Source organism: Orbicella faveolata, unplaced genomic scaffold (genome assembly GCF_042242905.1).
Source record: "Orbicella faveolata isolate gen_17 unplaced genomic scaffold, um_ofav_v1 contig_46, whole genome shotgun sequence".
Classification (NCBI taxonomy): domain Eukaryota; kingdom Metazoa; phylum Cnidaria; class Anthozoa; order Scleractinia; family Merulinidae; genus Orbicella; species Orbicella faveolata.
The window spans coordinates 4,787,563-4,800,449 of record NW_028301576.1 but is presented as its reverse complement, the minus strand read 5'-3'; the positions used below and the strand labels follow the sequence as shown (position 1 = coordinate 4,800,449).

At 40.1% G+C, this 12,887-nt stretch overlaps 2 protein-coding genes across 2 annotated transcripts; one reads left to right on the top strand and one right to left on the bottom strand.

The window, feature by feature from the left end:
• Positions 1-1,512: 1,512 nt before the first annotated feature.
• Positions 1,513-4,245, bottom strand: LOC149098063 (rho GTPase-activating protein 39-like). Its single transcript, XM_089277608.1, has 4 exons — positions 4,020-4,245; positions 3,024-3,150; positions 2,476-2,589; positions 1,513-1,837 (listed from the first exon to the last, which is right to left on the bottom strand). Exons 1-4 carry the CDS (start codon positions 4,154-4,156, stop codon positions 1,676-1,678), a joined length of 540 nt encoding a protein of 179 aa, XP_089133734.1. The 5' UTR covers positions 4,157-4,245; the 3' UTR covers positions 1,513-1,675.
• A 958-nt stretch (positions 4,246-5,203) lies between these two features.
• On the top strand, positions 5,204-5,895 carry LOC149098062 (contactin-associated protein like 5-1-like). Its single transcript, XM_089277607.1, has one exon. It carries the CDS (start codon positions 5,329-5,331, stop codon positions 5,836-5,838), a length of 510 nt encoding a protein of 169 aa, XP_089133733.1. The 5' UTR covers positions 5,204-5,328; the 3' UTR covers positions 5,839-5,895.
• The last annotated feature ends 6,992 nt before the right edge of the window (positions 5,896-12,887 follow it).

Genomic DNA, 12,887 nt, shown 5'->3' with positions numbered 1-12,887 from the left:
CACACCACGAGAAGTTTGTGCCAAGCCGCAGGATGTCTTGCATTCTCACAGAGGTACGTGTTGCGCTAGCGACTTCAGACGTACAGAGTATTTTAGAAATACCGGCAACTGATGAGATCCACATGGAGGATCGAAACCATGGTCTTGCCTGAACTAAGCCGAACAATGGCATATAAAACACGCAAACAGTTAACGGGACTTGCGCGTAAACAGCTACACTTGAATCATGTGGTACCAGAACAACCAAAGGAGGAATAAACCTATACATCGAGCAAGAGAAACATAAGCTCGATCAGATAGCTGCAAGAAACATAAGAATGTCTCTAGACAAACGTATAGCTTTCTCAAAGTAAAGCTACAGAGTCTCCGAAGGAAATCGTACGAGAACAAATATGATGTCCGTGATAAGGATCTACCTACTGCGCTTGTAAACAGCTCTTGTCACAGCCGGGCCCGGTGTCACAATATAGAATGCAAGTAAGCAACATGTTCACGGTAAATTTCATATTTTGTCCCTCAAAAGCAAATTCATGGAGACTTAAAAGCATATCTTGCAATAGAAATGAGCCTAAACAATGCATAAACACATGGCAAATTACAGAGGTGTCAAACTCAACGAGTCGACATGCAGATAACAGCGCAAACCATGCAGACCTTTGACTTATAAAAATTTGACATAGCACGATCTAACGGCTCAACTCCGCTTAAAATTCCTCCTTATTACACAACATGAAGTGCCCTTCATGAACACGAGTGAGGCGATAAGAAAGGTCGAGTGACCGAACAGAGAACGGCAAATGTGCAAATGTCACGAACCGTAGAAGTCGTGTAGGCTAGTCAACCCCATTTTACGTAAATATTAAGCTTTTCCCAAAGCCAGTGGGTAGCACTGCCAACAGATCTTTTCCGGATACTAGTGTGGAAATTGCGTCTTTTTGCTCCGTTCGTAATTCGCGAGACATTCCAAGTTCACATAAACGCTTGAGAGATTCCTCGAGAGCGGAATCGAAACCAACAACATCACTTTCGACAGAGTTTGCCATGTTTCTTACCCGCACGAACGAAACGAAACTGACTGACAGACAATTGACAGGCAGGGTCAAGCCGCACCAATCAGATACTCCGTTCGTGGGCGAACGGAGTTTCCTAAAAGAACAATGACCTCGGGCAGGCGAGATTTTCTTCGCTCCACCCCTCCCTTATCCTTCCTCTTGCCTATCATTCACCCCCTTGGTAAAACTTTCTTTCTCTCCCCAGTCTTCCACTGCATGAAAAATTCAAGATGGCGGCTAAACTTTTTACGATGTGAGCGCTCGCTCGAAAAAATCTCGCCTGCTCTGCAGGCTAATAAATGCCGTATTACCCGTTACGTTCATTTGGACATCAACAAGAAAACTATTGAAGCAAGGCCAAGAAATGTACAGAGAAGGATGATGGAAAAAACATTGGAAGAAAAATACTCACGAAGCAAATTTGGAATGCAGTGGAATGGCGTTTACTTGTGAACGCCCCACGTTCCTTGAGGTAAGTCACGCAACGTTCCTTGGGGAAGTCACGCAACGCTCCTTGCGTGACAACAACTTTGAAGGATTGATAAGCTCTCTTTCAAGGATCACAGTCTTTTGCTGCAGGTTTCATAAAATACCGACCATGATCTGGCTGTGTTTTTATTTTCTTACCTGAAGATACCTTCTGTTGAGGCGCCTTGGTGTTCCAGCACGGACTCGGCAAGAGTGGGTAAAATCCACGGCAGCTTAAGTGAAGGGAATCGCTTGGCTTGTGCCTCCATGATGTCATCCAGAGTAGCACCAAACATGGACGGGTGAAAAACAGACGACTGGGGTAGAAACGCGCAGGGTTATTAAATTCTTACCTCTTATCGATCGAATTGATAGCTCATACTGTAGATGCGGAAGTGTTCAGCTGTAAACACGAAGCGCGCAGGGCATCAGTAGTCGGGGAAAACGAGGAGACTCGCAATCTTACATTAAAGGAGCTACGTCACTGCTTGCATATCTTGAAAAGCTTACCCTATATTTTTCAAGTTCGTCGTTTATAATCTGTGTTAATCTCGTCCATCCTTAACCATCTTTGTTCCTTTATGGCTTATTATCATCTCTTTGGTGTTTTTCTATTTAAGTAAACTACCGTTTTCAGGTTTCCCATTATTAAAAGATAATTTCGTAAGTGGCGAAAAGAATTTAAAATGTCGTGACTGAGCTCTTTAAGGGACCAAGAAATTGAGTTTAATTGGTTGTTTGATATTTCTCGACCAGGAGAAAGGAAAACATCTCAATCCAAGCTCTTGGGAAACGAACCTTGCTCTAGAATACTTAAATTGACCAATCACAACGTGCGTAAGGTCAAGGGAAAGCAGACCTGAGTAATGTGACTAAGAACATTTTCATCCTTGTTTGGAACAGATCAAAAACCCAGAAAATATCTTCGCTTCTTCATATCTGCCAAGCTACTTACTTTAGCCTGTTGAATTTCCTCAATACTGGGTTTTCTCAGACCTCTCTTAGCACCAGTTCTAGAGATTCTCTTGAGTCTCACAGAACAATGTCGGGCATATTGAGTCACGGGAATCTAGAATTAATCACAATTTAAAGTAAATAAAATACTTAAATGCCCATTCCACATCCAGAAACTCTCATTTATTAGATATTTCAACATTTTTTTTTCACTAAAAATACTCTTAATATAATAATCATAGTTTTAAATGGACCTGTTGCGGAACGCAAATTTTCGAAATTTTGGGTATTCCTCGCGAGGTTGCCCTCTTTTCCGGAAATTCAAGGAAAATGCTGTTCCATTCGCCACAGGAAATTTCGGGAAATTCAAATCAGTTCAGAAGTTTTGGTCAAATGGAAAGCGCCGCAGGTTAACCGAATTTAGCTTGTCGACGGCATCTTTAGGCTTGAAAGTTCAAGCAGAGAACAGTATAAAAAATACTACAGGCAAACAGCACTGGCTGTCCGTAGAGTTAATAAGGCAACAATTTCTGTGAGAAGGTGACTTACCTCCTTCCAATCAGCATCTTGGAAGTGTTTGTTGATATAACCATCCAAGTACGAGTAGAACTTAGTCGAGGGAGGAAACAGAGCGAGGCAGATAGCCATGAGCTCCCAACCACATCGTAAACTCTCTCTGAAAGTGATCAAATGTTTCAAGTCAAACGTTTCTGTTCACTGAAATCAGTCTAAGGTAAGATTAAGTCTGCATACGAGCCAAGTGGCCCATCAGGTCAGGGCCGTAGCATGAAGCAACTAGGAGTATTTATAAGGGATGCTAGTCCATCGTAGGGTTACCCCCAGCATTAAATTCGCCGGTACCCATTTATACACCTGGGAAGAGAGAGGCACTGTGAGAGTAAAGTGTCTTGTTCTAGTACACAACACAATGCCCCCGGCTAGGACTCGAACCCGGACCGCTAGGTCCGGAGTCGAGCGCACTAACCGTGAGGCTACCACCCCTCCACAAACTACTGAAAAGAGTTTGCCCGTACAGGGTTCTTACTCTTTGAAACTTTTAAAACTCCACGACTTTCCATGACCTTTACCATGACCTTTCTGAGTTTTCAGTGACCAAAGTTAAGCAGTTGTTCTCACAACAGTATCAAAACAATCATTTGTTTAACATATTTTCCAGTATTATAATGCAGAAAATGTCTGCTCGTGTATATTTCTACTGAAATTAAAGCCTGTTTCTGACTCGCCTGTTATTTTTTTCAATTTTTAAAATATCTTTTTGCCAAGCATATTGCTTTTCCATGACTTTCCATGACCTTCACCTAAATTCCATGACTTTCCAGGCCCGGAAATTGAAATAACAAATTCCATGACTTTCCAGGTTTTCCATGACCTGTACGAACCCTGCCGCATGAAATGTACAGAAGAGATTTCATGTAATCCCTGAGCTCGCTCACTAACATTGTCACCTTAAATTTATATTATCCAACCTTATGGCGAAAGAGAAGCGACACATCCCTTTTCTCGTACTTTAAATACATTACTTACGGTCGAAAATTATCCGTGGTCTGTTTGCACAGCTGTAGATAAATCTCGTCTCTCAGAACTGGCGTGTTCCAGCCCTTGGTAGTAAGTTCCAAAGCCAGCTTTTCAGGACACTTGCCTTTGATAGCTCGGTCGCCCATGTAACCAAGAATGAGTTTAAAAATATCGATGGCATCCTTCTTCAATTGCCTGTCCTGTATCAGGATTAGGGGCTTCTTGATTGGCACCTGTCAATCAAAAGAATAGCACATTTTCATTGGTGATTACAATGTCCACTTTGGTTTATTTTTTGTTTTTGATTTTCAATCGAATTCTTGTAGATCACAGAGGCCCCTTGAAATTGATATTTTTAGGCCGTTTCCCGCGCCGTTGTCAGGTAATCACGTGATGACGATTTTGCTCCCTTCGCATTCTTCGTTGTAGAAGCGAACATGAATTGCAGGGAGATAACTACAAACAAACGCAAAAAAAAAAAAAAAAACATCCTGCGACTTTTAGGAAGAATTTTCCCAGACAAGAATTGCTGGAAATCGTGCGGTACCGAATTCCTTGAGCTTTCATCGAACATATAGCATCAAATTCATCACCACCTCAGATCAGTTTTTTTTTTTTTCGTTTTTTTTTCGTTTTTCTGTAACCGCGGCCAGATCATTCCGAAAAAAGTGTGGGATCAATAGCCACGACTCGTCCCCAGATCCCTTCATACCTCACAAGCAACAGTAAAAGAGTGAGTTTATAGGGCCCTAGGAAGGCTACTTGCAGTTTTAAGACCGTTATTGGGTGTGTGTGTTAAATGGGGGGGGGGGGGTGGTGATTGTATGATAAACTAGTATGGAAGCTTAGAAATAGATGTAAGAGAGCCTACCAATGAAAAGAGAAACTTTCGGGCGGAGGGAGCTTTGGGGTTACAGCTCAAAGGATGTAGTAACCTCAAATTATTTGTTTTCTCTTTACATAATCTTATGGTGATAATGGCGCTTGTTAGAAAGAAGTCTTAAAAGACAGGGAACTTAGTAGAGTAGAACGGTATACAAGGAGGTAGGGGCAGGTTGCAGAAACCTAATGTGGAAAATGGCGCAAAACGGTTAAAAACGTATTAACAAAAAATAATTTTGCCCAAAGTCGACACAGTAAGCGGAACTTCTGAGCCAGCCGGTGAACACCAAAGCTAACTTGGACATTTCAACATTTCTTTACAGAAAATAAAAGCTTTAGCGAGATTAAGTTGTGCGATCCCAACACTCCAAGTGGATCTTACGTCATCGATCCTGATGGAGAAGGAGGCGTGGTAGCTTTCACCGTTGTCTGTGACATGACAGACAAGAACAACGTTGGCGTGACAGTCATCAGTCACGACAGCGAAGACAGAACGCTGGTGCAGGGATGTGAGCCTCGAGGCTGCTACAAACGTGAGATTCACTACAATGGAATAAATCTCCTTCAGCTGGGAAAACTAACGGCCATATCCGCCCACTGTGAGCAGTTTATCAAGTACGAATGTCATGGCACGAAGCTACTGCTGAACGGTAACATGTTTGGCTGGTGGGTGTCACGTGATGGAGACAAGATGACTTATTGGGGAGGAGCGAACTCCATTCCTTTATACAAGTGCGCATGTGGGGTAACTGGCACTTGTGCAAATTCTGCATATGAATGCAACTGTGACAAGACTGACAGTGTGTGGCGCGAAGACAGCGGTTTGTGGACAAACAAATCCCACCTTCCCGTCATGCAGCTGAGATTTGGAGATATCAGCCCTCCTAACGAGCTTGGGTATCACACCCTGGGAAAACTGAGGTGCTATGGAATATCAACCAAATAAACACCTGCTTGACTTGTCAATGTATCAAGCTTAATGATAACGACCTTAATGTAGTCAAATGTTAATCCGGCTCTAGATAAACCAATTACTGAGCACATATAGATAGCATTCTAACATAAGATTCTCTTACGACTGAATACAATGAATAGCTATTGCATTGATCAAAGGGTCCTAAAGTAGTTTGACTCTTATCTGAGTGAATTCCAACAGAAATGTCTACTAAGTGTTGAGCTATCTGTTGCGCATGGTGTTCTCTGGGGTCAGGCAAACAAAACCGAATTAATGTTTCAAATAGCTAGAAGGCTCACATCAGAAACCTGGTAGTACCGTTCGTTGGCCATTTACTTACTATACAGATGGATGGTCACAAAATTAATAGTGTTTCACACCAAATCCTCAGGAGTCTACATAGATCAAAATTTGTCGTGGTGTCGTGGTCCAAACATGTCAATTAAATTGTTAGGGTTATGTCCTCTTGTGTAGGTGCGTAGATGCTGCTCTCCTATATTTTTTTAAAGTTTTTGAAAAGGTGCTTTATTCTGTACGTTATACTAAAAATTTTAGTAGCTGTTTATTTAACCCTTACAGAAATAAAGGTGCGCCGCTTTTTCTTGACGTTATTTGATGTTCCCATAAATGAGGTTGCCATGGCAACCGTGTTTTAACGGCTGGTGGTGTCAAGCCAAATTTCCTCAATTATGACAGCGCTCTCTGCTTTATCCACTTTTATTTTACATTCCCTGATCATTCGCTATAAAGTTCTTCATCAACTGGGGAGTCTTATGACGTCACTTGACGCCACAATGATCATGACGAACAAACAACATACTTTTATAAACTGACCTCGATAACACTTGATATGCTTTATATTAGAACGAAAAGCACAAGGAGGAGTTACAAATTAACAATTAAAATTAAAAATTAACAAGTGCGTAAGCAGTACGAGGACCATCAATCTTCACAGCAAACACTTTGTTACGCTTTATGAAAGACACCCTAACATGAGAATGCGAGTATGATCTTCTTTAATCTCGTGTGGGACACAAAGTAAAATCAGAATATGGTGCACTGTTAATGCGAGGAGATCTCTTCAAGAATTGCCACTCGTTTTATTAGGCAAGCGATACAAATTAAAGCTAATGTCAGTCTCGGAACACATTTAAACTGCGCGAGAAGTATTTTTTTTCTAAATTGCCTCATAGCTCCCGAAAAACACATTTTCAGTATCGCCGCTGTGCCACAACATTTCGTCTTGTATATTTGCCGCGTTCCTTCAAAAAACAACAAGGTCGCTCGCGCACCAGCTGCTCTCGCTCGTCCTCCATGGAATTGCTTCCCTCTCAAAGGGAGCGGGTTGCGCAACAACCCATGCACCTGCTGCAAAACCATGTTGCTACTAAACATTTTAAAAACATGCATTTTACGAACTTGACGTTTAAAATGCAACATACATTTCCAACATACATTTTCAAAGGTATAACCGTTAAAATGTTTTGTTAGTAGTTTCTTTGGCAACCGTACGTGTTATGAACTGACGCAAAAAGGGCGGAGTCACCTTACACCGCAGACTGCGGGTAGCAATTCTTCTGTTTCTTGCTAAGTGAAACTATCATATTCTTTGCATACCGACGTTTAGCGCAAAAGAATGAAGAAGCAGCAAAAGCGGAGTGAAGAAAATAGGTGAACGTGACAGGAAAAAACAAACGACGGCAAAATTGTCTTTTTCTTCTCTTTTCTTTTTAACAAGAAGTCATTGTTTCATTTATATTTCCTGCACAAACCTAAAATATAAACATAAAGGAAGAAAAGACGTCAGTAAAAATGACAGAGATAGCCATGAGATCGAAGAAAAGATTCATACACTCTCATTAATATTAGAATATTGTTTTTCGACCCCAGGCTGGATATTCTTATTTTTCTACCGTTATTAGGATGAAAATATTCTTGTGAATATTGTGTTGTATTTATAACTTTCCAACACACAAAACAAATAATAATTATTTTCCAGATCCCAACCTCGGGTTAACTCTTAAAACATTCTTGAAATTTCGCAAATTTTAGCCTTGATGCATAGGCTTACGAGCTGGGGGGGGGGGGGGGGAGGGGGGCGCTGCAGCCCCCCAGCTGCGGAAAGTATGTAATTTTTCGGGCAAAACGCTCATGATTCGGGCAACGATACTTGAGAGAAAACATTACGAAATAATGCTGTTGGCGTGATTTCCCAAACTCGTAAATAAAGTTTCTAGTTAGATACTTTTTGCTTTTTTAGAACTTTTTCTCCTAGGCCCTGTTTACAAGTAGGAAGGGTAACCCAGGGTTACCCTAGCAGGCGGGTGAAAGATAGCCGGGGCCGGGTTTACAAGCAAAATTTCACAGGTAGGGTTACCCTACCACCCGGGACAACTTAATATGCATGGTAACCGCACGCATTGCAAACAAAACGGCCGACAAGAGAAGGGTTGTGGCAGTTACTTCGATTCTGCTGTCGTTGCTTCCAGTTTTAGCGCTTATCAGTGCCATGGAGTTTTGCTGTGTTACTTTCTCATTTCTAGAAAGCGACCGCAAGTTGCCATGTTAAACGCGGCTATGGAATACAATAAAGCACTTGCTCGAATGCGACATGTAAAAAGGAGAATTATTCGACGAAGACGATTTCAAAGAAAACCAGGCCGTACGGATCAATGGTGGAGAAACTTATTTTAGGGCAGAATGGAGGAAAGCGAATGGAAAAAAATTTCAAAGGGTCTGGAAACAAATAAAAGTTGTCCCGGGTAGGCGAGTTATCCCTAGCAGAGCGTTTACAAGGCAGCTAGGGTTACCCTGGCGCTAGGGTAACCCTAGCTGCCTTGTTAACGCGTCGATGAAGAAAAGAAGAAATGGGGGAGCGCCAGGGTAACCCCCCTGCTAGGGTAACCGTATCATTAGGGTTACCCTACCTGCTTGTAAACAGGCCCTTAGTGATTTTTGGAATTGAGCCTGTTGTTAGAGTATGATTGATTGATTGATTGATTGATTGATTGATTGATTGATTGATTGATTGAGTACGCATGCTTTGAATATAATTGTTTTTGGAATTACCGTGTGGCATGATATTTTCTTGGGATCTAATTAATTGTCGCGAATTTCGCGGATTTTTCATCGCTCTGCGAGAATTGCCAAAAAAATTCCGCAAAAATTTACTCCTTTATTTACATTGCTGAATTTCAATGAAATTGGTCGCAAACAGTGTAACGAAAACGACCACATGGCTTCCGTTTTTGTCACTTTGAAGTACCGCGCATGAAATCCGCGGAAAATTGTTCCCAGGAGTACAGTTTGAAAGGATCATGTGTACTTAAGGCATCTGTCGACCGAATATCGGTCGATACAACATATCGGCCGATATGGTGACCGACAGTCGGCCGACATATCGACCTATACTCGGCGAACGCGCGCTAATGACGCCATAGATTATGCGCAGTAAGGATGCGCAATGCAATACTGTGGAAAGACCTTGTCGATATATCGACCGAGCATCGGCCGATACTTCGGCGGCAGATGCCTTTAGTGCACAAGATCTGTTTGAAATCCAATTTCGAGAAATTTATTTCCCCGAAACTCGAAAAATCCAAAATTCGCGAAATTAAACTCCCGCGAAAATTTCATGCCACACAGTACAGCAGTTTCATTAGATGTGGGAATTGAGAACGTTTTTGTTTTTCAGGCAATTTGAATGCGTTTCCATCCCAACTTCAACAATCACTCATTCGGGCATTGCGTAGATTTTTCGGGCGAAAAGATCACCACCCCCACCCCCACCCCTCCAAGTCCAAAAGTGCCTGTGCGCCTATGCGGGCTTGATACTCTTATAAACTATATTCTTATAAATTTTAAAAAGTAGTGTATCTGAGCTTTCAGGAGAACATTAAAGAATTTTTTAAACGCAAAGCGGATTGACTGTATCAACGTAGAAATAGCGAGAAAATAAGATCAAACATCAAATTTCAGCCATATATTTTCAGAACAGATTGTTGCAGCGTTAAGACTTAAAACGCCACACTATCTCTATTCAAAGCTAACAGCTGTTTTTACTGGTTCCTCTTTTATTTTAGGTATTTACTAAACTAAGTCCAAGTGGCAACATACATTTTAAGCTGAAAGCTATTCGCGGCGCGGGTACTCGAACTGATCAGTAATTTATTAACAAAACTTCCAGCCTGAACTTCTTCCATATTTAGGTTTTCCTCACCACGGAATGTTCTTAACTTTTTTTTTTTCAGCGCTGAAAAATTGATCCCTGGCGACCGCAGGGGTTTTGGTTCTATCTTTTAACCAAGATCTAGACTAAACGAAATTGATACTAAAGGCGAAGGTTATTGAGCTCCTGTGGCCAGATATTTTCATTTGGGGAAATCTATCAATAAACAAAAGAAATGAAAAACACCAAGTATTGTTTGGATATGCAGACTTAAAATAAATAATTGACATATAACTGAAGATTATATTTACAATTTTAGGGAAAAGGTTTTTTCAAAACAGCGACAGTAAGAAACGAAGAAAGTTTATGTAGTTTGTCCATCGACTGTATTGAACTTTATGGACAAATTAAAAATAAAAAATAATTTCCGTGTGAGAAATAATTTTCGCTTATTTGAAAAGCCTTTCAAAATACAGAAGAATGGCGTTTTTCTTTTTCAAATATCTTTTTTCGTTTTAGAGATTTCTATTATGCAAATTAGTGCAGTGATGACGTCATATCATGTTTGCAACTAAAAATGGTAAAATACTCAATAAACAATATCTCTAGAAATATTGAAGTAGTGTTCTTGAAACTTGGCACCATAAATGTGCATCACAAAAGAAACAAAATGACACCCCTTAAGGCATATAATATTAGCGTGAAGCAACATTAAACATCCGTGACTGTCTGTCTTTTCGTATGGTGCAATTTAAGAATTGGTTCATGCTTAGGCGTGCGTGGATCGTGTTAGAATTTGGAGAGTACGAAAGAAGCGTAAGAGTTGCTCGAGGCGACAGGCGAGAGCAATTAACTCTAGCTTCTTGAGTGCTCTCCAAACCTCCCAAGCGTATCCATAACTCGATATACGTACAGCTAAAAGCATGAAGCAATTCTTTTATCGGCATGGCGACAACACTGATCTTGGGCGCCTAAAACATGTTTTATTTGTGATTGACTACAATTAGTTCTCACGATGAACGGTGAAGGAAAACAACTGTCATCAGGATCCTAACACGCCACGATCAGTTTAGCAACAGTTGAACGGAAACGCTTATCCTGGTTTCTAAAATTGTCAATGAAAAATTCGCTTCTTCGAATTAATTATAATGAAAATGTAGGCAAGAAAAGTCAAAAATAATCAATGGAAATGTAGACAAACAAAGCCAAAATACTCAAGTTTAAGTACACATCTTAGCCAGGCAAAAGTCAAAGGCTCGAAGTAGAGTTTGGATTGTTCAGAATAATCTTTACTTTGCCGAAACTTAACAAAAGGAACTTGCACTAAACTCGACGGAAATTTTGCAGCTAAATATTGAAACTGCACACGTCATCTTATATACGCACACGGCCGTGCGTATATTTAGGGATTTCGTTCATGATGACTCAATAGGAATTAGGTAGGACTAGCGCGCGCTCTGTGTTACAAATAACTTTACAATAAAGGTAAGACCCTGCGCGCGCTCTGATTGTTCAAAAACCCATGTTTTATCAGAGTATAAAACATAGAAAAAGCGTGTTTTATTGTTTTTCACCACATCACCTCTATATCATAAAGCAAATGAAGAAGCCTAAGCTGTGTATTACACTGTGATAAAACACGCCGAACATTTGAGTACACTCGAGAAATGTTGAAAACACTCGCCTCCGGCTCGTGTTTTCTATATTTCCCTCCTCTTCTCAAATGCCCGTCGTGTTTTATCAAACTGTAATAAACGACTTACACTTTTTTATTTGTTAAATAATTGATATATATATATAACTGAAGATTGTATTTACAATTTTATGGAAAAAGTCGCAGTTTCCCAAATAGCGTGAGTACGAAACTAAAAGTTTTTGAAGTTGTTGTAAGTAAAGTAAGTAACTTTATTTCAACTCGGGTTGATGAGGCTGATTAGGCTCCTAGCAATACAGTCATGCTAATATGCCGGGAAAAATATCAAAAATATCACAAAAAAAAACATACTTGATCAATTAATGACTAACATTCTAACTATATCAATAAATAAACAATAAACAGTCCTAAATCTTAAAATTATTACAGTGAATCATAGAAAACTGTACACTACAAATTTAGCTCTCTTATATACAGCATTCATCAATTGTCATCGAACGTAAATCATCCGGTAAAGAATTTCACACTTTGGCACCAATAAAAGTTGTCCATCGACTGTATTGAACAAGTACAGTTTGTAAGCCCGAGAGTGCTATTCACTTTGCAGGAATTTTTGTTCTCCACTTCTCCTTTGCACCATTTTTTTTTTCAGTCACCTTTCCTGGCACGAATTTTTTGTTTCTTCCCTTCCACCCCCATCACTTTTCAAGTGGTCTGCATGTCACTAAAGTAAACTTACTCTGCTCTTAATATTTCACAATTCCTCTTGAAACTTATTAATTTTTTAAGAGATAATATTAGCACAGTAGCACGTTTAATTACCAGTGACCGTATAATTAGCTATCATTAACGTTGGCTGTTCTGGCTGAAGACACAAACTCAAGTAGATTACTCGTCTTTACATAAACGTCATACCAACAGTAAAGATGAGAATAATTTGCAAAATTATTAATGATTAATGATTAATTATTTTCGTAATTCCGCACGGACATATCAATTTACCTTGAATTCTACACATCATCGCCAAATAACAGACATCACTAGAACAGGAGAGATTCCATTTGTTTTGTTTTTTCTAGTTTATTACGGCAAAAGTGATGAACTTCTATTAAAAAAGAGGAGGAATTCATAAATTGTTAACGCTTTAACCAAGTATAAAGGAAATATGGGATGCATAAATCAATTGTTTTCGTTATTATAAGAACACTATTGAGCTCA